Source organism: Balearica regulorum, chromosome Z (assembly GCF_011004875.1).
Source record: "Balearica regulorum gibbericeps isolate bBalReg1 chromosome Z, bBalReg1.pri, whole genome shotgun sequence".
Classification (NCBI taxonomy): domain Eukaryota; kingdom Metazoa; phylum Chordata; class Aves; order Gruiformes; family Gruidae; genus Balearica; species Balearica regulorum.
The window spans coordinates 1,184,500-1,210,047 of NC_046220.1; the positions used below are offsets into that span (position 1 = coordinate 1,184,500).

Below are 25,548 nucleotides of genomic sequence, written 5' to 3' on the forward strand. Positions count from 1 at the left end.
TTCAGTCATTTAAAAAAAAAAGCACAGACACACCACATCCAGTTTACCATTTTATTTTACTATATTCTGTACAACATACTGCGTTCTGTCCAGACCTCTGGGAAATGATCAATTTATTTTTTTTTTTTCCCTATTGAATGAGCCTTCAAATGGATATATTTATTTTTCTCTACTTATGCAGCCAGTGTACATTACACTGCTAAGACGTATTCTTGGTTGAAATGATTTCATCACTATCTGAACTCATTTTAGCAAGAATTACAATTACAGGTGCTACGACTATTAATTTGCTCCTTGCCTACCAAAAAAAACCCCAAAACACGCTACCATAGCAGTAAGCAGTATAAGGTTCTATGAACACAAACATATAAAACAGCTAAAATATTCATAAATATGTACCTAACTCTAGTGTGTTAAATAGTTTACCAAATGCATCTAGAGTGCTTAGCCATTAGAAAATACATGTAATTTTTGTGTTTGTTTTTACTAGCTTACTGCTACTGCTGCGTATTTCATTACAGATTCCAGAAAGCATTTAGGTATGAAGTATAATGTCACCCTGAATTGTTACTATAGCAGCAACAACTGTGATCAGGAATAAGCAAATGTAAGTATTGCTACATTTACATTTTTCCTTAAGTAGAAGTTAAGAGTTACTAGATAAATCTTAACTTCTTCCAAAACTGCTTTGGTTTTTTTGTCATATTCCAGGAAAAATATGAAATAGTATTTTTATGTTAAGTTTTTCTGCAAGCTTCAATTGCATCTCCTCTGTATACATTTCAGGTTCCGTTTCTCCACTCATTGATGCACATTAAAACATTTACCTGCACAATCTAAGTGCATAACCGAGATCTATTCAAGCAGTTTTCATCTTACGCTATGCAAATCACACTATCACGTTTCAGAGAACGACTCTACTCACAGGTTTGGTCAGGGGTTTGTTTTGGTTTGGGTTTGTTCTTTTCTTTAAATTCCAACAATGACCAGAGACCAGGTTCCTCTTCACTTGCACACACGTTCAATTAATAGCCTATGCCTATTTTGAAATTTTAAACAGCAAGGAGTGATAAGTACCAGATCCAGAAGTGAGAGGTTAGAAGAAAGATCTTGAAAAGATGGCATCAATCACACATAAACCGGGAATGCTGTCATACTAAGTACTTGAATTAACTTTTTGACTGTATTTTTACTGCTACAGCTTCTCTAAAGTGTATGATATGTATTCATTGTGGACTTAAAATCTGTCTTCATGGAAAGTGGGCTCCAGCACATTTCACTACCCTACACAAAATTCTGTAATCCTTGCTTTAGTCTGCCCTTAGAAATAGAAATTCCTGTCGAGTTCGAATGCTTAATGCTCTGCATTTTTCCAGCCAGCTAAATATTCCATACACGCCATTAGTACTTATGTACTATCCTTCCTATGTATACTTATGTGTTACAGAGTTATAACATGTAAAAACCTAGATTTGTTGTGCTGACCAGTTATATAAAACACTTCTGGCTTTCTAACACAACAGGGTAATTGTTCGGGCATCTTTGCTTTATATAAGTCTTTCAGCTTACATAAGACAGAAATTCTAACACTTGAAATACAGCATACTATTACAAATGCAGAATGTTTTTCTATCCTCAGTCATATTAAATCTAGGTTGTTTTTATTTACTCAGTTTTACCTAGCCACTTTTCAATTGCATTCTCATATTTTTTGGGTTCCTTTAACCAGTCTTGATGCCACCTAAGGTTGGCAATAACATCTGAGTAATTCTGACCTAAACTTTGTTTCCAACTCATAAATTGGTTTTTGTTGTACCTCTGAACAGAAGAAGAAACCTTTGGGTAATTTACTATAGAGCGGAGTATTTTGTCCAAGGAATGTACAATTACTGGGAATTTTATGGCAACATTTGTTAGCTCATCTGGATCATCAGAAAGGTCTGGAAGAAACAAAAAGTCAGTTAAGAGTCAATTTGCATTTAAGTAAATTAATCAGTCAGTTAGGACATAACAGTTGTAACATACCGAACAGTTGTGGAAGTACTGAACGGCCATCTGAGTACGTGATATATTTCCATTTGCCAGTTCGAAGCATGTATGTGGAAGAATTCACATTGCATCCGTGGAACTCGCTCAACACCCACGAAGGCCGAGGCCCTTTGGATGACACTTCGTTTTCAGCCTTTCCACGCAGCAGCGGTATAAGAGAATATCCACTGAGGTTCTGCGGGATGGGAATTCTTGCTATATCTAAGCAAAGATACACAAAGTCAAAATGCTACTGCAGGCGCTGTGATTAAAAAAGGCTAATGTAATGTTACAGGTGTCTGAACATAAATGCTATTAAAATAATAAAACATGCATTCCCAATAATTCTCCCTCTGTAACACCGGAACCCAAAAATATGAGAACAATAAAAACCAACATCCTTAGGGAACTTCTCAACATCAGCTGTCCACCATCTTGATCAGAAGCAGTGACAGCTATGCCTAAGTCAGTCTTTAACAGATATTGAAACCAATCACGGTGGTGCTTTTTCAATTTTTAAATCATGGTTTTATAGCCTTCCCTTCTGCTCTGACTGCCTCAGGCAAGAGGGAGAGATTGTGATAGCATGAAAGGACCCTAAAAGCTCCAAGATGGTCTAACCATTCATTTCTTCAATAATGGTGCTAAATTCCTATCTAGCATTCTTCATCAGTGAATAACAAAACACTTTATAAAGGTGGCTGTTACGGTTAGCACCTATATCTTGTGGGGAAACTGAGGAACACCTGTTCCTCTGGTAGGGCCGGAGGTAAAGATGGTATCAGAGGTGGTCCCAATACAGTGCACATATGGAAAACACTGGATGATTCTATAGCCTACGAGATGGCCCCTAGAAGATGCTGTAACTTGAATAAGCTCCTCAGTATCAACTTACATCACAAGTGTCTCTAGCTCCCAAAGATCAGGTCAGTATTAGGAAGCTGCAAAGATCTCTCAGAGACATTCTGAAAAACATAGTTGAGAATCCCAAGGATGTTATCTAAACTTCAACACGCCCTAAAACCAGGGAATGACAGTACTGCTATTTTTAATCACCCTACTGAACATAGCATACAGTCACTCAAAATTCAACACTTTCCATTTCACAGAGCACTGTGGTAGTATTTTATCTTCTGTTCTACACCAAGTGGTGATACTCAGTGCATTCAGATTGCCCATAGGTGATGTTTTCCTTCATCAGCACGCATCTTCCTTTTTCTCCTCTGTTTCTACAGCATATATCCTGTCATTAATCTGTAGTTCTTCCTATAGTAAATAAAAAGGTCGGCATTTGACTAAGCATTAGGAGGACCTGTAACATGTAAACCCAGTAGCTTCTAGTGTGTGGGCTAAAAACTCAAACAAACATCTGAACAAAAACTTGAACTACATTTGAACAAATGAAAAAGGGGTATAGGCCTTTCTCTTCTGTCATCCTAAACCAATAATGCTATTAATTGCAGTAATTGCATTCTCCACATACAAAGAATGCTCCAGGCTGGCACCTTCAGTAGCTCCTGCTCTTCCAAGAGAACCGAAATCACTTCCATCAACACCAACTAAGCCACTGCTGTCTAGAGGAAAGGTTATGCTACATCCTGTTCAAAAATGAATCAGTTGTTGCATCCTTGGCCGAATTACCCATATCACACAGATTCTGCTGGAATCAAAGCATCTGTACCACACTTGCTATAAGGTGCGCCTATTCTAAAAGTCAGTAAAGGAGGAAGCATTCAGCAAAGTATTTGGATGGTGCCTTAAAGAGAGATTATTGCCCTGAGACAATGCAAAGCAAAGGTATTACATTCATCACAAAAAAAGACTTGAAATCTCTTTCCTCACTAGTCAGCAGTAGCATGCAGCCTGAAGAGATAATAGATGACAGAGATGATTCTTCATGTTTTCACATTCATCTTGATGTATGTGCCTTTTTTGACATTCAGATTACAGGAAAGGGGAACTGCCAGAACAGAAGGAAAGGACTTATAAACACAAAGTTCTGGGAAGAAAAAAAATGGAGGAAGAGAACAGGAAGGAAGGATGTTAAACCACCTGATCAATTATGTTATTTGGGAAAAGGGCATAAAGAAGAAAAAAGGAGATTTGTAACTCTTTATATATAATACCACAACTTATATAAGGACCATATCTAATACACATTGCATATATATATATATATATATACACACAAAAGATTTGACATCAGAATCCGGAAGGGAAAACTACTCAGATTATACCCTATTTTCAACAGGATAACTGCTTCAAAAGTTTTGAGAAGAGTCAGGCAGATAGATATCTTTTGTTCTGTTTTTAGAAAATCAACTTAAAACAATATAGAAAAAGATTTTTCACTGGCTTTTACTGCTGGAAGTAGTTTTATCTACTGCTGCACATTCTCTTAGGCGACTGCAGTGTACATGTGTCACTTCTTAAAGACTGAACTTTACAGACTGCCTTGAAAAGAACACTTTTCTGATCGGTAGCTTAAAAGATCCTAGATAAACCCTTGAACAGTGACTTGACCTAATGTTTAGTTCCAATAAGATTCATCTCTTGAATGATTTATCACAGGTAACTGTTCAAAAATTCACTCTTAAAAGTAATTTCCATCTGTGTGTAAGTAATTTGGTATTAGTCCTTTTTATTTGATTCTCTGCCCCATAATGAATATTTCCATATCCAAGGTAAAAATGGATATCCATTCTCCTATCTTATTATGACAGACCAGATCAATTGCACATTTCCTACATGAAGTCTTTATCATATTTCTTCCACATGACCCTTCATAAAGGACATTCCTTTGATAAGCTAATGAAGCTGCCATCCTTTCAGGTTTAATGTCATCTCTAGATGCATTTACACTGTAATTTCTATAGTAAACTGTTAGGTATGAAGGCTAGCAAGGATTACTCCCATCTAAAACACATCTGATTGTTTTTTATCACCTTCTCTTTTAAACAAATAATCCTATAAATAATCATTCACTGTAATTGTGTTAATGACAGTAACAGTAATAAGGAACACCATCAGCTCCTTTATTTTTTACATTCATTTTTCACATTTTGTATTAAGTTCGTGTGTACACTCCAGAGATAAATTGTTACCTCCTGTTGTGCTACTACATTGCCTCACAAAGTGGAGATCTAATTCTGACAATAATACAAATGCATAATAATAACAGTAACTGGGAAAAAAAAATTTCATTTGAAACAACTTAACTCACCGAGCATAGTAGGATATATATCCACGAGAGATACCACATTTGGTACTTGCTGCTGTTCTTTTACACCTGGCCCCATAACTAAAAGAGGGACATGGGAACTTCCTTCATACATGCTCATTTTATAGAACTGGCGGTGTTCCATAGCAAGTTCTCCATGATCTGCAGTGAACATAACGATTGTTTTTTTAAGAAGCCCAGTATCTCTCAGAGCTGAAATAATCTCACCTGCAACAAAAAAAAAAGACACTGAAAAGGATACGTTCAAAGTATTCCTTCCAACTTCTGTACCTGCAAAGCAGCATGCCAAGCCTGATGAATCCTAACTGGAGGGTTGGAAACTCATCTCTCTGCCACAGAAAACAGAGCCCAAAGCGTTCAGCCCAGAATAACGTACCGTTGTCAATGAGTTGCAGTGGTCTGGCTCCCAATGAAGTGTGGAGGGCACTGAACAACAACCATAAAAATTTCAAAAGGCAAGGATGCACCACAGGACAAGCTGCATTTTTGCTACCGCACCTTTGTTTAATTTCTAGCATAACTAAGAATAGTTATTTCAAAAGCAGTAAAATAGGTCAGCAGAAGCCCTGACACTACATTTAGGGTGAAGGACTCTTGACACTATCCACCTTACACATAATCAGCAGAAGTCTCTTCTTCTTGTGCCTATACAGAGGAACCCCTTGCACACAGATTTGTGCAACAAAGACAGGGCCAAGATCAATGAAGCTGGTAATTAAGCAAAGCACTTACACATCTTTAATGTTAAAATACTAAGGTCATTTTCGCTTAAACAGACTAGCTAAACACTTAAAATACATTATCAAATTAATTGCAGTTACTTTGCAATACCTTCATCCCCTGTAACAGTCATGCTCCGGGTGATCTCTTTTCTTTCATAAAAGATGTAAGCGTAATTCTGTCTTTTAAATTACTTTATCATTCTAACATTGCTAAAAAGATTAGCTTATTTATTCGTGAATTTCATATTAGAATGCAAAGAAATACTTGCTCTTTCATGGTCACTTTTCAAATTAAGAACTAAAATACTGTAAATGAAGACTAATTTGCATTTTTATGTATGTAGACATTACTGCAAACTAGGAAGAATTCTGAATGCCTAATTAATTTTTTTTTCTTCTTAACTTTCAATAATATGCTGCTAAGCGCGACTTCAAAGGTAACCTTAATGTTTATTCTACGCATAATAGCTATCATCCAGTCTATGCATTTGAAATCAATCTCCAAGGAAACTGCTTATGCCCTAAAAGGTATCTTTCCTTCCAGTTTTGCTTTACTGGTCTGTCCCCTTCACACTTGTTTCCATTATTTCAGCTAATACTTAATCAAGGAGTATTTTGTTCCTCTTGTGCATGGGTCAAGCAATGTTTTGCTGCAGTTACTGGGCTTTTACAAGGTCTCTGATGGTTGTGATTACTTTTCAGAGTGGTCTGAATTCACCATGCAATAGCCTTAAAACCTATTCAGCTATTAATAGCTATCAATATATTCATATTAATCTATATATATATATAAAGATATATAGAGAGATTAAGAGAGAGAGAGAGAGATATTGAGATCAATATAGATTTATTAAGCAACATCCATGTGACTTACTGCTAGATCTGAACTATGGTTTGGTTTTTTCCCCCATAAGACCAGCTCTATCAGTATTCTCTTAAAAAAAATAATCAGAATAACAAAATCCACTGTATAGTGAAACATTACCTACCCAGCATGGCATCTGTCTCAGCACACATAGCATAATAAAATGCTCTAATATTTCTCACATCTTCCTTTGTAAATTCTCCTGTGCAATTCTTGGTGTAAGATGAGTAATAGTCTACTGGATGCATCTCTGAAAGAGAAGACCACTTGGGAATTTTAATAGCTTCATAAGTTACCTAAAAATAAGAGGAAATTAACATTACTTTAGCAACTGAATTAAACAATTTTTTTTTTAAAAGATTTAATTTAAAACAATTTAGCATAAATTCACAGTTCTCAATTTGTGGTCCAAGAAACACCAGCTGCTTATCTGTTACATGGTGCTGCTACCTCCTCCATACTTCCCCTCTGCTTCCACAGGTATCAAGTAATTTTAAGAGAGAGCTATAAATACCAGCTAGAAAATAAAGCTAAGAGCCAGAAATATGTGCTTTACCAGCTGATATATTTTGTTAAGAGAGATACCACAGAACAATCTTCTAGACCTGTACTCTAGAGTAAGTACGTAAGTATTGGCGTAGAGTCTCATTAATTATAGGGTAACTATAAACCACATGTATCAAAAAGACAGGGTGTTATGCAAGCCTACAGAACACCACAGAAATTTACACAGCCTGGTAAGGTCTCCAGGACAGTGAATGACAAGCCTTGACACCTTGCTATAAAGAATTAATGACATTAGTCCAATTTTTCTAATACTTTTCTATTTGCTTCTACAAATGTCAATCCACTTAAAGAGGTGTAAGATCAGTTTTAAACTAAAAAGTAGGAGCTAATCAATTACATATAATGCTGGATTTGCATATGCACACTGGCACGCTCAGAGACACTGTGTGCTGCAGTATCAGCTTTAGAGCCTCAAAGTTTGACATAGACGTTTAGCCTAGGCAGTCACACTTGTCAGCATTCCCTTAAGTAAGTGCTGCATTTAACACAGTTAATCACTTCTGTATTGTAGACTTAAAACACAAATTATCACAAGGCAGAGAAGATGTAAGCTCAGTATGGAAAACTTAAGTTTATTAAACAATAAAACCACACCTGTCGCTCTCATTTACCTCTGAAAATCTCCTCTAACAAGGCTGAGGCCTAGATTATGGCGCAGCAACTCCAGTGCCTGTGCAGCATGTTCCCAGGGCTGCAGCCTCAGCTCCACTCCTGGGCTGGCCGCAAACAAGGGCAGCACCGGTTCCTGACATCATATCCGAGACACTTGCCGTCCAAGGGGCTTCATGCAGCACAAAAGCAATTGGACCAAAGTTGTCCCTAGACCCTGCTGAACCCAATTTGGTTTCGCCCTAAGGTACGGCATGTATAGATAAGAGCTGTCTGGAGAGCTTCTAGCCTAGTGTCTAACTCTCGAGCATGGTATCATTGACCACAAGTGCTGTTACAGCCATGCGTTCCAATACCCACAAAGCTCCACCTCCCACAACAGTCAATATTCTCTCTTGAGTTATCCAGCAGGTATATTAAGTCATCTAAACAGTTGGTAAGACAGCAAGAGTTGAAGTGCCCATATCACAGGGATAAAACCCAGCTTTCTAACAGTCAAACAGACATACCAAAACCTAGGTTTCCTTAGGCTCTGTAGAAAAAAGGTTGCAAGAAGAAATCAGAGATAAAACAATAGCAGACAACTGCTTCAGTCATCTTGCTGTCGCTGAAGGTCCTTGGCTACATGAAGTCACATTTTAAACTCCTCAAATGGTATTTATTAGTTGCTTAAGATATAATGGGAGCTAAAAGTGTCCCTCTCCATCCACAATTCTTCACAAGACTGAACCCTTTTCTACAGGACTATAACCTAGTTTTAAGGATTCAGAAAGTCATAATCCCTTTGTCTGTCCATTTTAGTTCATAGCTAAGAAAGAAGCCACATGCCCTGACAAAGTCCCGGCTTGTGCAAAATACAGGGCACCACCTGCTTAGCGACACAGGGCTTCATAAACATACCATGTTGACACTCTGTTCTGTATTAGTTCCCCAGTAAACATACAATTCAAGTTCTTCATCTATGCGCTCAAACTTCTTCACAAGATTATCTCTGTCATTTTCAAAGACTGCTTCTTCCGTGGCCAAGACACAGATACATTCCAGAAGAATCAGCCAATGATTAATACATGGTAATATGTGGTTCACATAATGGCATATGTATACATAGCGGTGGAAAGGACCTCAGCAAACTACAGACTGTAAGTACTCTAACTGGATTAAGGATAACAAAAACGTGTCAGAGATGTTATAACTCTGTGACTTGAAAAAAGGTACCCTCATTTCCCAAAACCTGTCTAACCTAGCAATTAGCACCTAGAAGTTTTCCTTAATATCCAAGCTAGATCTTGCTTTTTGCAAACGAAGGTTTCTTCCCCATGCTGTTCCTCTCCCCAAACTTCTCACCATTCCTAGAAGAAAAGAACCCACAACCCTCATTATTACAAAGAAGTTCAGATCTCCCAACCTTCCTCTGCATATCCTTTTTTTCTAAGTCTTTGTATTTTTGTTGCACCTAGATAAAGAGATTTTGCAGTTCCCCTGTAGAGAAGACCAAATCAGTTATATAAATTGCGTATCTTTTTTTCTGAAGCAAGTGTAAAGACTTTTTAAACCTAATTCTCGGTTCTTCAGTTGTAGAGAATCTTAATGCCTTTATGCAGTGAAAGCTGTTGTAATCCATTTATACCATTCTGACAGATATGGCACAAGAGAGAGAAAAATATTTACTACTTCCTTGGGACGGAGTGCTATCTGTTAACTTTCCACATATGGTCGTAACACTGAAAAGCTGCAGTAGCACGGCAAGAAGTTAGCAGAACAGAGATACTTCTGTTGTGTCTTACTACTTCACATTCTAGGTCCACATTGTAGGAAAAATCAATCTATCACTATGAAACTCAGAAAGAATGATTACATATAGCATCATTTATAACAAGCACAATACAGAATGTTATAAACAATGAACTTTAGACCATTATGGAAAACAATTATAGCTAAGTATAGCAATGACTTCATTTCCCGTTTAATATGTTTCTAGCCATTGAACTCCAAATTTATTGATTCATTGACTACTGCTAACAACCCTGCAACAAGAGAAAAATTCCTCACTTCTATTTGCTTAGCCTTATATCAGAAGTCTAACATCTCATTTCAATACTTTCTGTGTACTGAAATGTCAAAACTGACTTGAAAAATCACATGAGGAATAAAATACTGTTCATAATAAATACACTTATAAATAAATTTGTATTTAATTTTCATCTTCACATACCTTTTCAAGCCAATAGGGAGACGTTAAAAATGTAGAGGATCCAAAATTTTCTCCCGCATAGGGTGATGGATACGGGTGTGGTAAATTTAGTCCCAAGTACAGAACAAATGGTTGAGCAAGGTTAATAGCTTCTTCCTTTATCCAGTTTACTGCTTTATCAGTATTCTGCCAATCTGCTTCCATCACTCTTACGTGCTTCCTATCACCAGTAAGATTTACCATGGGTCTCCCTTCTTGCCGGAGCAGGAAGTCAACATCCCTAGTCCAGGCCTCCACACGGTTACTGAAAATTTATACACAAGATACATACTCAGTTGAAAACATTTTCTTCATTTTTCCTCCAAAAAGAGTTAAGAATTCCTGAAGAACATATTTGTAGCTGCAACCTATTTGCAATTTCTACAGAAAGGAGAACTGTTATTCAATTGATCAACAGCTATTGTGCATCTATTTTCTACTCAAAACTCTAGCCATTCTTTTTTGCTTCTGAATCTTTTTTCTAACTTCATGCCAGGATGGTTCTCCTCACATTTACAAAGTAACATTTAGAAAGAACATCTCCATCTTGTTGACCCTGCTCCCTATTCTGGCATGGATTCACATACTATTTACCTGGTAAAGAGGGCCTAAGATTTTTGTTATTTGAAAAAGTTCTGTGGGAAATAACTTGCCTGGAGACGTTGCCTTTAGAAGCAATGTTCTGGCTTTGGATTGTAATACTGCAACATTTTTAAACACTATCACTTACAACAAAAATCTCTAAGAGTGATTTATCTTGTACAATTGTTTTTGATATAATTGATAAATCCTGTCAAGAAAAGGGAATAACAGAGGAGAAGGATGTAGGGAGAAAGCATGAAGGGGAAAAAAAAGACAACACTTTAATGATAAAATATTTTTAGAACAGATATTCTAATATCACGACAATTGTTGCTTCTCTAAAACACTGAGAAATCTGAGCTGTAGATGTCCTTGTTTCTTTGGCAGAGTGAATGACACCACAACTGCCATAAACAGGGCTGGGAGGAAACATCCCAGTAAGACCTTGACTAATCTTCATTTTGTTCATGGTAATTTCAATATGACCAAAGAAACGATAAAAGAAAATCTGAAACTGCTCAAGGTTTGGTCATGTACTTTCATTAAAACACAGTGTTTTATTACTGTTTAAAGAACATCTAACCAGTTTTTTCACCATAGCAATTTTATCAGTGCTCTTTAAACCTCCAGAAAAACTATTCAGAATTATCTGTAGCAACAATTTTATTATTGTTTTAACTCCCTGTTTAAGCTCATACTTTCAAGGTAAACAGGCTTAAACAAATTACTTAGAACAAATTAAGGTAACTAGATGGCCTATAGAGAAAGTGTACTTCATAAACATTAAAATTAAATGATGTTAAAGGTGTGTGGGGGGGTGTGCACACACGTGTGTGAGAGAGAGAGACATGGCATCTAATGTCATAATACTGACATATAAAAAAATTATTACGTAGGCCATAGGCCAGTCTCTGACTATCCAATCAGACTGAGGTTAGGATCCAGTTAAAAAACAAGAACAAAACCCCCAAAACTGAACCCCCTCTCCCAAACCAAAAAACAAACAAACAAAACCCACCACAAACCAAACCAAAAATTCCCACTTCAGACCCTTTCCACATTCTGGAGCAACACAGGAGATGTTTTAACACATCTAAGAGGAAAACTAATCCTCAGGCAGAAGAGGAGGAAAAGATATACCAAAATAACAATCTTTAAAAGGCCAGGTGGAGAGCTGAAAGAGGGGGTGATTCTAGATTCAAACCTTGAGTTTAAAAGGAAAGAGCAAGGACTTGACAGATAATTATTTAAAGGCTTCAGAAATTAATTCCAATTTTCAACACTTTCAATGGGAATGAAGGGAGATCATATCTCCTTTGCTAGCAGATAGTACTCCAGCAGTAACAACCATACAATGGAAAAAAGCTGATAAATAAAGGATGGGAATAAAACAATGCAACGTTGAAGGTGAAACTTAATGAACAACCAACACTATTAACCTAGACGAAAGTAATTACATGACAGTCAGTAACTACATCTGTTATTTTAAGTTAAGACAGCCACCAATATTGAAAAGGATACATGGAGTTTTTTTGACAGGAAGCAGAGGCTTCACGTATTCAGCAGTCCAGGGGCTGAATATCCAGCTCTTTCTCCCTGTTAGCATATATTTATTCAAATGCACTTCCTAGAAGCCATTTTCCTTAAATATCATTAATCTACAGTTATGAATCACTATCTTATGAGAAAGTCACATTCAGATGGATACTTAGCATATTTCAGTATGTATTTGTATTTTTAAGATATGTAAACTTCCTTATTTACAGAGATGATTTGTGTCAGCAATGCACTATTTGCAGTAGGTTAGGACAAAGCAAACCCGATTTATGTGATTCAACAGAAACATTGCAGCAGAAAAGTTAACAATTCTTCTCTTATTAGGTAAATATGGGATCAGGGAGCAGTGGTGGTTTTGTTGTTTAAAGAAACAACATGTGTGCTTAAGAAAAGTTTCTAAAGAGATAATACTCCCCGTTGTGTCCTGTCAAATCAGTTTCTTTGGAATAAGCTGATCTCCACTGAATCTACCACTCATCTTGCACTAGCTGAACTATCCTATATCCCTTTGTGTCTCCTTTTTACCAATAAATTAAAACAGCAGAACATTTTAATTATCCCCACAATGAGTGGGAACCTTTGTTATAACTCTTCTACACTATTTATAGATTACTTAATTGGCTACTTAGGGTTTTTAAATGTCTACACAGATGCCATGCTAGGAACGAGATGTACATTTTTCTCTGACTGAGGAATTGCATTTGCAGTTTTCATTTTTTAAATTAAAAACTGTGTAAACTGCCATTTTCAAATTCCTCTTGTGTAGGCATAGAAAGGCTGGCTAACCATGTGTTTATTTTCATTTACTCTCAACCCCTACCCACACTTACTCAAATAACAGTAAGAGCTTGACTCTGTTAAGTACAGATCTCAAACTCTCACTGAAGAGAAAGTTACAAAAAATATATAAAAAAATTTGCACCAGGTGAAAATGTAGAATAAAGGCCTAGCACAAAAGATAATTAAAAACCACAACACCATAGACTTCGCAATATTTTTCTGTTATCTTTGAAGTGGCTAAGAATTCATGCAAACATGATGTGATTATATGGATACTTCGTAATTTCTGTTTGTGAGACTCGAACCCTATCACTAAAATAGATGAATCTATATATGGCAGAATGAGAAAAATCAGAGTACATGATTGTAACTCCACTGCTACTGGTGCTGCTAGAGTTTTGCTAAACCTTGAATTGTCTTCATTTATTTCTTATCTGTGGAGACTTGTAACAAAAATATTTAGAATTGTATCAATAGAACCATTCAAACGTGAGAGTACCAGAGAAAATAAGTATGAGATCAAGGTTAAAGCAATGGTGTGCATCAATCGCCAAGAACATGAATGACATCAGCAAAACAGGTCAATATTGAAGAGGAGGCTATCAGTGTTGAGATGACCGTACAGACGACTTAGTAGCAATATCCTCAAAGCAGGATATCAGCCAGGTCATTGTGCACTCTATGTGCCATTCCTCTTCCTGTTACTCAAACAGAAAAGGAGAATAAATAAGATAGCCACAATAAGGAAACAAAAAGGCTATTTGCCCTATGTTCCTGAAGACCGACGTAAGCAAGACTTCAAGGCAAAGTATCATACCATAGCAACTTTTTCAGTCCTAAAGCGTGCAAAAATACCTGTGCAAAATGCCATATCATCATTGCCAATCCACAGCAAAACAGGAAAGACTTCATCAGATGACATCCCTTGCCCTGTCATATGCCAGCAATCCTGTTCAGACTACTTGAACATGAATCTTAGTATTTGTGGGGTATGAGATTGTGAGTTGGCAGAGTTTACCAACTTAGAAAGCTAAGCAACATAAAAACTATGTTCCTCTTCTATATAGTCTCACATTAAGGTTTTCTTTGTGTTAAATCCTACACAATAAAATTTATTTGAGAACTAAGGACTATCTGTTTGTTCAGCTTTGCGCTCCTCATATGAAGGCCTTTGTACTGAAGCCAGAATTCACCTATGGTCTTCAGCTTGGGCAAATGAAAGCAAGACTTCTGGAATACAGACATTTATATACAACTAACATTTTTTTCAGTGCCACCTTTGTGTTCCAGTTATATGAACAGCCAGAAACTTCTGGAATTACTTAGAGCTGCTCTTCTTTAAGTTTGCAGTGACTTTAGAGATAAACAGATCTCCATATTATAAAACACTTCTTCTATCTCAGTGAAGGGCAGGGTGAGTGCATACTATATACTATTTAGACAATATAGAAGTTTCTCTGCACAAAAATGATTCAGAAGAAAAGTATAAGACATGCTTACCGCAGATACTTTTCATTTTTCAGAGTAATTTTAATTTACTTAAAATGTATTCTAGAATTCTAATTTACTGAAAATGTATTCTAGAAATGCTTAAACATGATGCACCCACAGAATCATCTCTATTTTGCTTCATTACCTAGACAAAAATCTGACCCTCTGTTTTCTCAGGGAATGGCCTGTTATTGGCACTTTACAGTATGCTGTTAAGACTATACTCTTCTGAAAAGCATATGTGTCTGAGGCAGTCACAACAAACCATGTCTACACTACAATAATATAAACATCTGTAAGGATTCATCTTAACGTTCAGTTATTTCTTCCCAGAGAGGAAATTTTCCCAACATTCCTATAAGCAAGCATAAACAACGTGCATAATACTATAGCAGATTACTTCTTAGTACGTTGTACAAGTAATTGTTTCTTACTGGGAAAAAACAGTTTTAAGAATAATGCAGAATAATGCAGTCTTCAGAAAAAAAAAAATCAAAGCAAAAGACTAGAGGTTGAACACCCATCTGTTCATATTTAGATGCTAAGTTGCTAAGAAGAGCTGCAGAGACAAGACAAAAGCATCAGTAGTACCCAAAAATATACACTGTCGGGTAAAGTAAGTAAAACATGAAGGTTTTGCTGTAAGTCCGTATTTGAATAATCTTTTACTTCCAGTGTAGAAATGGTATATGGAAAAAACGGGTAAAAAACTTTCTTTTTTTTTTTTGACAGTCTTAAACTGGAGAGGTAATTATTGCTTTGGCCAGATTCTGAAGTGGATACTATTTATGAAGCAGTAGATAAAAAGCAGTGTGTAAGTGCAACATACTATTAACTACTAATGTGACCTTTCAACTTCCGATTGCTCATTTTAGTGAAGGAAGTGAGGAAATTTTAAGTAACTCTAACCTGTTTAATATGAAAGAAAAAGCTAATCTTTATTATTATTTCAACAATAGACATCATTATTAGTAAGGGAGATAGTGCATCTTCATAAAAACTACATGAAGGAAGACACCATATTTTGTTCCAACTGTTCAGACACATTCTGCTTATTATATTTTGAACATAATGCAGTTAGTCTCTAAATGTTGAAGTATTTTTCATAAATTGCTGTAATTCTAGTCATATTTTTTTAAAGAAAGCTTTACAGCATAGGAAGTACAGCATGAGTATGTGAAAGCATACAGCCCTCAAAAAAAAAAAAACCCCTTCACATTTTGTGATACTAGATTTAATATTCAAGTATTATCAAATGTTTCTTTCTTCTGCTTTTCCTACACTGCTACTATAATCAAGCCAGGAAGTCTCAAGGCGAGGCAAAAACGCTTTATGAATTTTGCTTAGGGAGCAATACCAATGATCAAAAATAACCTTCATTCATGCTGGGCAAAACCACAGTCTTGATATTCATCTCCCAGCTACAGGTAAAAGCCAAAGTGCATCTGCATGGGATACACTTGCTTCTGCATAACGTTGCAGGACAGACCCCTGCTAGGTTCCTGACACAATTTCCTTTAAACTAAAGCTACTACCATTTCAATCAGAGACACAAACCACTTTCCAGAACATTACGTGATTTATTCACTCCTGTCCATTTCATAGCAGAAGAATCTCTTTGATTACCTTACTGAATGATGTCCAGAAGTATAGTCCACTTTCCCATACTTCCGTGTGTGGTAGCCATGCTTCTCCATCAGATCCATCCATGTTACATAATCTGGATCCAGACCTTTGAAGTTATTCCAAGATTCTGTTAAATGAGTGAAAAGACCACTCCACATTGCTGGCGGGGAAAAACAAAAAAAAAGATACAAGTTTTTTGATGAGTAAGTGGTACTTCCTAGGTAAATGTAAGCTGAATAGACTGGAGAAGGGATCAATCTTCTCATTATTTTAGAGGTAAAAAGTCCACATTGTGATATAATAGAGCAGGGAATACAAAGTATTACTCTCCCAAATCTTATTTTTGTCACTAATACCAATAACAATATTTACTACAATAATTCCTAGAATCGCAGAACAAGGTGCCATCTTTCCAGGTGCTCTGCAATCATTATATCATGTTTTTCTGTAGATCAGGAAATATTCTTATTGATTACACAAAGAAAATGCCACGGTACTACAGATCCTGGTGAAAGAGTCATGTATTATACATGTGTTCCAGAGCATTATCTCCCCTTATTTCAGTTAGATTTTACTGTGACTTTAAAGTATGTTTGTGGAGGGAATTAGAGTGTATGATTTTTATAAATATTATATGCCCTCAGTTTTATGCTTTTTAGGTAATCTACTTCACTACCAGCTGCAGAAACAAAGCAAGATTATTAAAGATGAGGCCAAGAAGAAATTAAACCAAGGGAACAGTTGCAAAGGAACTGTAGGGAAAGTTTTTATCAGTGAATTCCGGTGTTTCTTTGCAGCTTGTCGAGAATCATTCACTCTTCCCAATGCTAATTTAGAGTCAAAGGAAGTTCTAATATGAGACTAAGCTGTTCTATAAGCAATGGAAATATCCTGTAAGCACAAACAGAATGTCAACCCAACCCAACACCATGGTAATACGCCTACTTTCCCCACCCCAAAGCCCTCCTTCCCAGCATCTCTTCTAGTATCATCCCTGACATCTCCAGAATAGATGTACCCTCAGTTCCTTGCAGGAGTCCAAGCTACTGCCTAAACAAGAAATGTCCTGCTGGTTCAGAGCTACGCTTGTGATGACTGACCAGTGGTCATGATGATGTTGATGGACCACTTAAAATGTTAAAACCGAATTGATGAATTGTTGAATTCATCATGCAATTTCTTCCTCACTGGGAGCACTAGCTGCTATTTTCGGAAAACTTCTTAAAATAAAATAACCTAACACAAGGTTATTGTTCTCAGCAACAAAGACTGGCTGAGAGACTCAAAAATCAAGAAAAAGAAAATGAGACTGATGGTGTCTTCATGTAATCTCACTCACTTAAATGTGACCTTGAAAAACAGAAAAGGGGACTAGGGACCAATAAATGGAATACTAAACACTAACACTAAATTTGACATCCTGTGCCTGCTGCAGTCAGGTCAGGTTGCTTCTTCCAACGTATGCTTGAGAGAAAGGAGGCTCTCCCTTTCAGCTATAGATGAAATTTCATTTACATTACCTCTGCAGGGTCTTTGCAACAATTGAAAAGGCTAGAAATGTTTTAAGATGTAACATTTGATTCAAGAATATAGCTCCTTTCTAACTTCCCAGCAAATTCTGCAAGTGTGAAATTGCACACAAGATAATGATTGCAGCAAGTGAAGAAAAATACTGAAGTATTCAATTAAAGCTACCCAAGGATATATTATATATTTAACAAAGTGTTTGGAATAAATGTCATCGGAAGGCAGTGCTAACAGCCATTGATTTATTCAGTTGTTATTATTTAATACCTTTTCTTGACAATAGGAAAAAGACTTATGAACTTTGTTTTGGGAAGGGAGAGTAGTTCTGAATGCAGCATTCAGCACTGCAGCAGGCAAACTGACGGTTTCTCTACAAATCCTGAAGATTTTTAAAACCACTTAGGCTTCAGTGAAGTTTGCAAAAAGATGTGGGAGCTCACACATAGCTGGAAATAAGGAGAATGAAAAAGAAAGAGAAAGGAAGAAGCACGAGAAACAGAAAGGAGAAGCAGATCAAACATGAGAATATTGTATAAATTCAGACACAAACTAAAAAATTGAGTCTTATTAAAAAAAACCCCAACAAATTCCCCCCAACTCAATCCTTTGACATTTCACATCATTACCACACATTTACATTGACATGTGGAAGTATTTATCTGATGTTTAGTTTGGTCCTACCTGCGCGGGACGGACAACAAATTGGAGAATTGGTATAGGCATTGAGAAAGACAGTGCCATATCTTTTCATAAAATTTACGAAAGGCAAATCCACAGTCTGATTTCCTGGATAAAACGTCAAGCGTCCATCCTGCAATCAAATAAAGAAAACCAGTATGTAAACAGCATTACCCCAAACTATAGGGTGCATTAATTCATAGATCTGTTACCTTAAACTTGTATTACTCAAACGTTGCCAATTCTACTCAGGTATGCAAAATGAAGTGTTGAGAAGGTTTAATTAGATCAATATAAAATGGATTACTCATGAAAAAATGCAATGCAAAACATAACTGGGCTTGTTCACAGTAAAATTACTTCCTTTCTATTGCTATGCATATTCTAAGCTCCAGTTCTTGCAGGTGTAGGGTCCTACCATGACACATTCAACAGGGATAGGTATGGTGAAAGATGAAAAGAAGTTAGGCTGAATCCTGATGCAGGTGTGCGCACTGGTACATATTTCTGTGAAACCAGAACTGATCCTTCATCCTTTCCCTCTTTTTAAAGGTTTATCCACACCACACCTCTGTGAACTTATTTTAAACTATGGACTGTAAAAGCTATCAGCAAGCTGAAGGAAGTCTATTTTCCCACTGAAATGCCATCTGCAATAGTTCCCTTTTGATAGTTTATTGATCATTTTACCTATTTCTTTAGATAGAGTATTTAACCAGTAACTTTAAAAAGCTCCAAAATTTTGAATTAGTACTTTTACTGTACAAAATTATGATGAGGTGAAACCAGGTTTCATGTATACTGCCCTGTTTCAGGTCACTGTCTTCTCCTGTCACTTGTATGTCTTTTCTTGGCTTAGTAAGATGTCCCAACTCAGCCTCACTGGTCAGCTCTCTGGTGAAGAGACTGTTGACAGTAAATCTGCACAGTTTTAGTAGATCTCCCAGTCAGAGACATTGTAGGCATCTGAGTAACCCTCCTCTAGATTTGTGACAGAAGCACAAACACCTTAAAGCACAGGTAGCTTAGAAGTTGTGTTTTGCACAGCATTTAGTTTGCAAGAGGATGTAAGCAGGAAGACAAGAGAGCCAGGAGAGTGCATCAAACTCCAGTTACAAATTCACCAGCTACCGGTTTGTTTGTTCCAAAGACAATATACAAATTACCACATCGGCCTCTGCGTAATAAATGTCAGCAAGCAAATTTGTACCTCTAATCCATATACAGGCAATGGACTATCCTACCAACTTACTTTATTTTTATTAAGTGAGAATTGTTCCTCTATGAGAAACCACGGCAAAACAGCCAGTATGTGATTGCTAGTTACTCTGCTGTAACTTCTTTCTATCCATATGCAGCCTACCAGCATCAGCAGCCTACAAAAAATGCCTTCCGTGCCATATATTGAGCAACCCTCATTTGGCACAAAGGGTTCTTGGTGTCTGTCATCATTACATGACATTAAGTACAAAATTGCACTGTGGTTTTTACCACCATTTTTTTGTTAGGTGAGAAATCTTGAAAACAAATATTTAGTGAGATACTGCCTCTTCAACAGAAAATGTTCAACTAAACAACCACTTTGGTCCTGCTTAATCAGAACCAAAAATCAGCAGATATGACCAACACTGAATCATGTGAGTTGCCTTCTCTTAATACTGAACAGATAGTTTTATTCAACTAATAAAAACTTCATGACTGCTTCAGATGGAGAACTTTGAACATCCACTTCAAAACATAAAGAACATGTACACTCTTAACGGATGCAGGACCAAGGCCTTACCTTCTGTGAAAGTTCAGCCTTAAATAAGGGTACATTTGAAACAGGTACAAACACTTCTCAGGCATCTGAGTCACAACGAAAACTCAAAAGGATAACAGAAAATTCTATAAGCTTAGGAAAAGAAAAAAGTAGATGAATGCACGGGTCCTGAGAAGTGCTAGTCTCTGCAGTTTTTAATTAAGAAAATGCATTTTCTTTTTGAAAGACTGTATTTGGTTTGAAAATAACTATTTGAAACAAACATTGTATTTAACATAATATTCTCCTATATGAAACATAAGGCAAGCTTACGTGGAAAGAATAATAGTTTCTTTCTATCTTCAGTATCTAAGAATATAGATCAGACAAGTTAAGACTCCCTATCAATTTCACACTGTGCTGTTTCTGCACATTAGCAGATGTATTTCTGAATTTTCACTTTAGTTTCACTAGTTTAATTTTCTGGAATAATCTGTAAGAAGACAAAAAAAACCCACCACCACCACCAAAGATAAGTGACAGCAAACCTGAAGAATTTATAGTCTGTGTTACTACCACCTCCATTACCCACGATTCCCTTGGCACTAATTGTCCAAGTGAAAATTTACAATCAATATTGCACACAATCAGAGTTTGCAACGTTTCAGAAAGAACCCAGAAAACAGAGTTAAGCACAGCATAACTGTAGTCCACAGTAAGAAATAATTATTATAGATTACTGAAACATTTTAAGATTAGAATTATTCTATCAATGTTTAAAATATTCTAACCTGAGAGCATGAGCACTTCATTACCTCACCAGCCACCCAGCCGTTGCTCATATACCAAGTCCACAGTCAGAGACTAACATCATTTTCTTCATTCTTTAGAGCTCAACGCAGGGACTGCATGCAGAAGAAAACAATTCCCTCCGTCTGTTTCCTGGCAGAAAATGCTATTGGATCACACGGTGTTGTAGAGAGAATCATCTAATGTGGCACCAGGTGAGCGAACTGTGACACACCAACACCGTAGCGCAGTGGACAGCTACATACGTAAACCGGGCCACTAGAGATTAGAATACGATAAAACGATCACCGAATTTTGAGTACTACTACAAATGGCAACTCGAACAAGCATTAGGTAGGACAAACTGGAAATAACGCTGTAATCTGCAATATGCACTCAAAATGAACTTCAGGCTAGAAGTGCTCTTTAGAAAGTACATGACTGATTTGTCATCCCGTCAACAACGTATTCACAAGTTTCTCCAACAAAGGTATTGTTTGTTTGAACAGCTGGAGACAAGCATTCATTCTTTCAATACTGGACAGACAGGTGACATCTCTAAGCTGTGAAAGAAGTGAGCTTCTTTAACAGCCTGAGAAGGTGAAAGCTCTACAGCTATTTCTGGAAGCCCACTCTCCAAGAGTCTATGTAGGACTTGTGGGTTTTGAAGTACTTGAGGCTATACAATTATTATGAGTAACACAAGCAAGCACATTTCATCTTGGGCTGCATTGCAAGCAAAGCCTTTCATCACTCAGTTAATGTGAAGTAGCAATTTAGGAGCTGAATTGTCTACGAGCACATTCTACCAGCAAGCCCTGTGAGAAGCACAGCGCTTGATGTGACACAACAGCAGAAAGCTGGCTGTTCAAGTCAGAGGTTGTGGCTCTGGAGGCCAAACACAGCATCACTGAGAAGAAAATCCTTGTCACGCTTGACAAAACAGGTGTGAGTCTTTCGCAGACATCATTATTATCCTGGTTTCGACTGAGATAGAGTTAATTTTCTTCCTAGCAGCTGGTATAGTGCTGTGCTTTGGATTTGGGATGAGAATGGTATTGGTAACACACCAATGTTTTGGTTGTGCTGGGCATTGTTTACACCACATCAAGGCCTTTCCAGCTCCTCACCCCACCAGCAAGTGCTGGGGGTGCACGAGAAGCTGGGAGGGGACACAGCCAGGACAGCTGACCCAGACTGGCCAAAGACTTATTCCATACTGTATGGCGTATAGAACTGGAGGGAAGGTGGCCAAGGCGTGATTGCTGCTCGGGGATGGGCTGGGCATTGGTCAACAGGTGGTGAGCAACTGCATTGTGCATCACTCATTCTGTATATTCTTTTATCACTAGTATCATTATTATTTTCTCTTCCTTTGCTGTCCTATTAAACTGTCCTTATCCCAACCCACAAGTTTTACCTTTTCTTTTTTTGATTCTCCTCCCCATCCCACTGCAGCAGGGCGGAGGAGGAATGAGCGAGTGGCTGAGTGATGCTCAGCTGCCGGCTGGGGTAAAACCACAACAATCACACATGACAAAGGCAAACACACTTTGAAATGAAAATCCACACTATTTTGACGGCCTGCAGGACTCAAACTTTATTCCCCCCCCCCACAAAAAAACCCCTACTAGTTAGTTTCAACCCTATACTCAACTCGTCCTGTTTTCTACTGCTTTATCTTTGAAATCACAGAAACCACATTTTCAGAAAGCATCTGAAGAAGGATAAGAGATGTTTACCAAATACTTAGAAAGAATTAATCCCAAGAGTGACTGGCAGCAGACAAGAAATCAAGTGCTTTTACCTACACCATCAAGGACAGCATTCTGAGATGACTGGGAGCCAAGTGATAATTTCTCAACAGGGAGTGAGAAGATGAGATGTAAAAGTCCTTGGAAACAATACCATGGAGAATATGTTTGATTTAACAGGAAGGTGTGCTCAGATGAGGCAGAGAAGACAAGGCTTGCCCTTGCCTCTAAGTTAAACTTTGATAAAAGCATTTTTACCCAGTATGCTGGGTGGGCAAATAAAAGCATGGCGAGAAAGGGTGGAAAAAAATGCACTGTCTTTAGCTATATGGAAAGACACTTAGTATTTGTGAATGGAAAAAAAAAAAATTTTTCTACCACTCTGGGGGTTAGAACAAATGTATCAATAAATGACTGTAATAAAGAGCTAGAAATTTATAAAAACATACCTACTGGATCCTCTATCCTTTCAGCTTTAGATACTCACCTGACAAATTTACTCCAATATTTATTATACCTACTAAAAGTCTGAGTAAGTCAATATATGATGCCCAACAGCTTAACTCCATCATTTCATCTGTGATTACAGAAATTCTCCATCCCACTGCGGGGACCTAATGTTCTAAGGATTTACAATGGCAAAAATAACAGGACTTAGTGACCTTCCTTTCCTTTTTGCTTTTCAAGCCAATAGAAAAGCTTTCATTTTACCCACCAGGTCTGTTCTGTCCTGCAGAATGTGCCCCTACCTGCCCCAAGTTGCAGTGACAAGCTGTACAGCTGCTGACGGCAGGAACCACCCATGCAGAACTTTGACTATTGTAACGCGCGCTCCTGGGAAGAACGCCGAGTTTGATTTAGAATACATGAATTACCTAGCGTCTCTGCGACACGGAACGCCTGCCCTCCATCCCGTGGAGGGGCTGAAGAATAAACACCAGCCTTATTTCCGCAGGCCTGCGGCGGCAGCCCGGGCAAAGCCACGGAAAGCTCCCCCCCCCCCCCCGCCCTCCGCCTCCGTGCTCGGGGGTTCCAGACAGGCCGACTGCCCCCCGCCGAGGCAGCCCCGCCGCCTGCCATCCCTCCCCGGCTACTCACCAAGGAGTCGCAGGCCACCAGCACCACGCTGGGTCGGGGCTGGCCCCGGGGGGCGGCGGGCCACGGCCTCGCCCCGGCCCAGGCCGCGGCGGCCATGAGGGGCAGCGCCAGCGGGAGCAGCGCCAACCCGGCCGGCCCCAGCGGCCCGCCGCCCCGCATCGCCCCGGCGCCTCGATCCCCCTCTCCCGGAGAAGGGGGAAGCGGCAGCCCCGACACCCGATCCTGCCGCCGGACAAAGCCCCGGCCGCAGCACAGAACTCGCCGCCGCAGCTGCGGAGCCACCCGCTACCCTCGACACCGGGGCGGACTACAGCTCCCAGCCTGCCCCGGGGCGGCGGGAGGCAGGAACTACACCTCCCAGCGTGCCCCAGGAAAACGGCGGCTGACGAGAGAGAGTCGCGGCGCTGACGTCAGAGTGCGCATGCGCGCGGGCGGTGGCGGCGGCGGGTGGTGAAGGTGAAGCCGAAGCCGAAGCCGCGGGGAGGGGCGGCGGGTGGTGGCCGCGGCCTGGGTCGGGTCAGTCAGGTCCGTCCCGTCGTGTTCTTCCCCCGCCGGGAGGGAGCCGGTTCCCGCCGCGGCCCGGGCTGTGCGCCCCTCGCCCCGGGGCCGACCGCCTACCGGGGTGCCCGGTTTTCCGCTGACGTGGTGTCTCTTTTCTCCGCAGGTGAAAATGGAGCTGGGGCTCGGCGGTGTCAGCGAGGGGGTGTGTTTGTGATGACCGAGGAGCCTCTGACCTCTTAGGAAGCGAATTTATCTCCAGGAGCTGTTGGGCAACGTCAGTTTGATTGATTTCTTTACCTTTTTTAGCCTCCGAGGGAGTATTTGAAATCCGCTGTCTTCCTTGGTCCTTTTGTTACTAATTTCACTCTAGACCCATCACCCGCTCTTTACTTTTTGCTCTTCAGTTGCTAAAACGTTTTTTTTGTTCTGCAGCTTCTCACTTTTTTCAGTCTCTTTCAGCGCCTGCACCCACAGTGTTGTTTCCCAGCCTCATCCCATTCAGGCAGTTTTGACTGTGGTGTTTCTAAAGTTCATGTGAGGCAAAACATTTACCACGTACATCAAAATAGTGCAGGATTCCGTCAGACTTCACAAGGGTGAATGCCTCTCTGATACGTCTCTAAAGGCTTGTTCTCCTTCGCTGTAAGATGTTGTCCTTCGCCATGCGGGACATGGAAGTCGCGAGCAGGGTCTGCCCTGAGCGTGTGAAGGGAGGGGAGCTCTGTAAACCGCACCTGAACACAGGTGACGGGCCGTGGTCCTGCTGTAGGTAGCACACAAGAGAAACGGATCCTTGGGACCCCCTTGAGCACATATCCAGTGCAATATGCCTCAGTTTGCTGCTTGCTGATTCTTCTTTTAAAAGAAACTATATGCAGGGTATCGTTCTAGGAGTCTAACTACGGTGCCTGTCATATAACACCTCTCCTCCTATTTTAAACCTTAACCAAAATTTCTTTCTGGGATAACTACTTTGTATCATTTAACTATTTGCAATATTGACTTAATCCTGTATGGGAGCTAAGCGCAAGTAAGTGATTTTAACTGTATTATTTGTTACAGCAATTTTTAGTACTGTATACGTTTTGGCATATTGCACTTTATTTTTGTGTTTAAAATGTTCTCTATGCAATTACAGTAGGATATAAAAAAAGTTTTGAGT

At 38.8% G+C, this 25,548-nt stretch overlaps 2 protein-coding genes across 7 annotated transcripts in view; one reads left to right on the top strand and one right to left on the bottom strand.

The window, feature by feature from the left end:
* Positions 1-1,529: 1,529 nt before the first annotated feature.
* Positions 1,530-24,168, bottom strand: ARSK (arylsulfatase family member K). Of its 2 annotated transcripts, none has more exons than XM_075740914.1 (8): positions 23,886-24,168; positions 18,507-18,636; positions 16,299-16,458; positions 10,245-10,527; positions 6,981-7,152; positions 5,252-5,476; positions 2,026-2,250; positions 1,530-1,940 (listed from the first exon to the last, which is right to left on the bottom strand). In XM_075740914.1, the coding sequence occupies exons 1-8, from the start codon at positions 24,042-24,044 to the stop codon at positions 1,666-1,668; spliced, it is 1,629 nt and encodes a 542-aa protein (XP_075597029.1). In that variant the 5' UTR covers positions 24,045-24,168; the 3' UTR covers positions 1,530-1,665. The 2 variants fall into 2 exon arrangements, with proteins under 2 accessions (XP_075597029.1, XP_075597030.1); XM_075740915.1 differs by lacking the exon at positions 23,886-24,168 and adding an exon at positions 20,287-20,365.
* Positions 24,169-24,302: 134 nt separating this feature from the next.
* SKIC3 (SKI3 subunit of superkiller complex) overlaps positions 24,303-25,548 on the top strand; it is a 48,663-nt gene continuing 47,417 nt past the window's right edge. The window contains exons 1-2 of one of the 5 annotated variants that reach the window (XM_075740910.1): positions 24,303-24,374; positions 24,550-24,660. The gene's annotated coding sequence lies outside the window, so the exon portion shown is untranslated. Of the gene's footprint in view, positions 24,375-24,439; positions 24,661-24,853; positions 24,983-25,548 lie in introns of those variants that run through there. The other 4 variants (XM_075740909.1, XM_075740913.1, XM_075740911.1 and 1 more) reach the window with 4 other exon arrangements.

Bases quoted from the DNA above. Each gene is read 5' to 3' on its own strand.
- ARSK (XM_075740914.1), bottom strand. From the start codon at position 24,044: ATGCGGGGCGGCGGGCCGCTGGGGCCGGCCGGGTTGGCGCTGCTCCCG. The intron at 5,477-6,980 runs GTAGGTAATGTT...TTTTTGTTGCAG, and splicing joins TGAGACAGATGCCATGCTGG to GTGAGATTATTTCAGCTCTG. The intron at 1,941-2,025 runs GTATGTTACAAC...TGTTTCTTCCAG, and splicing joins AGTACTTCCACAACTGTTCG to ACCTTTCTGATGATCCAGAT.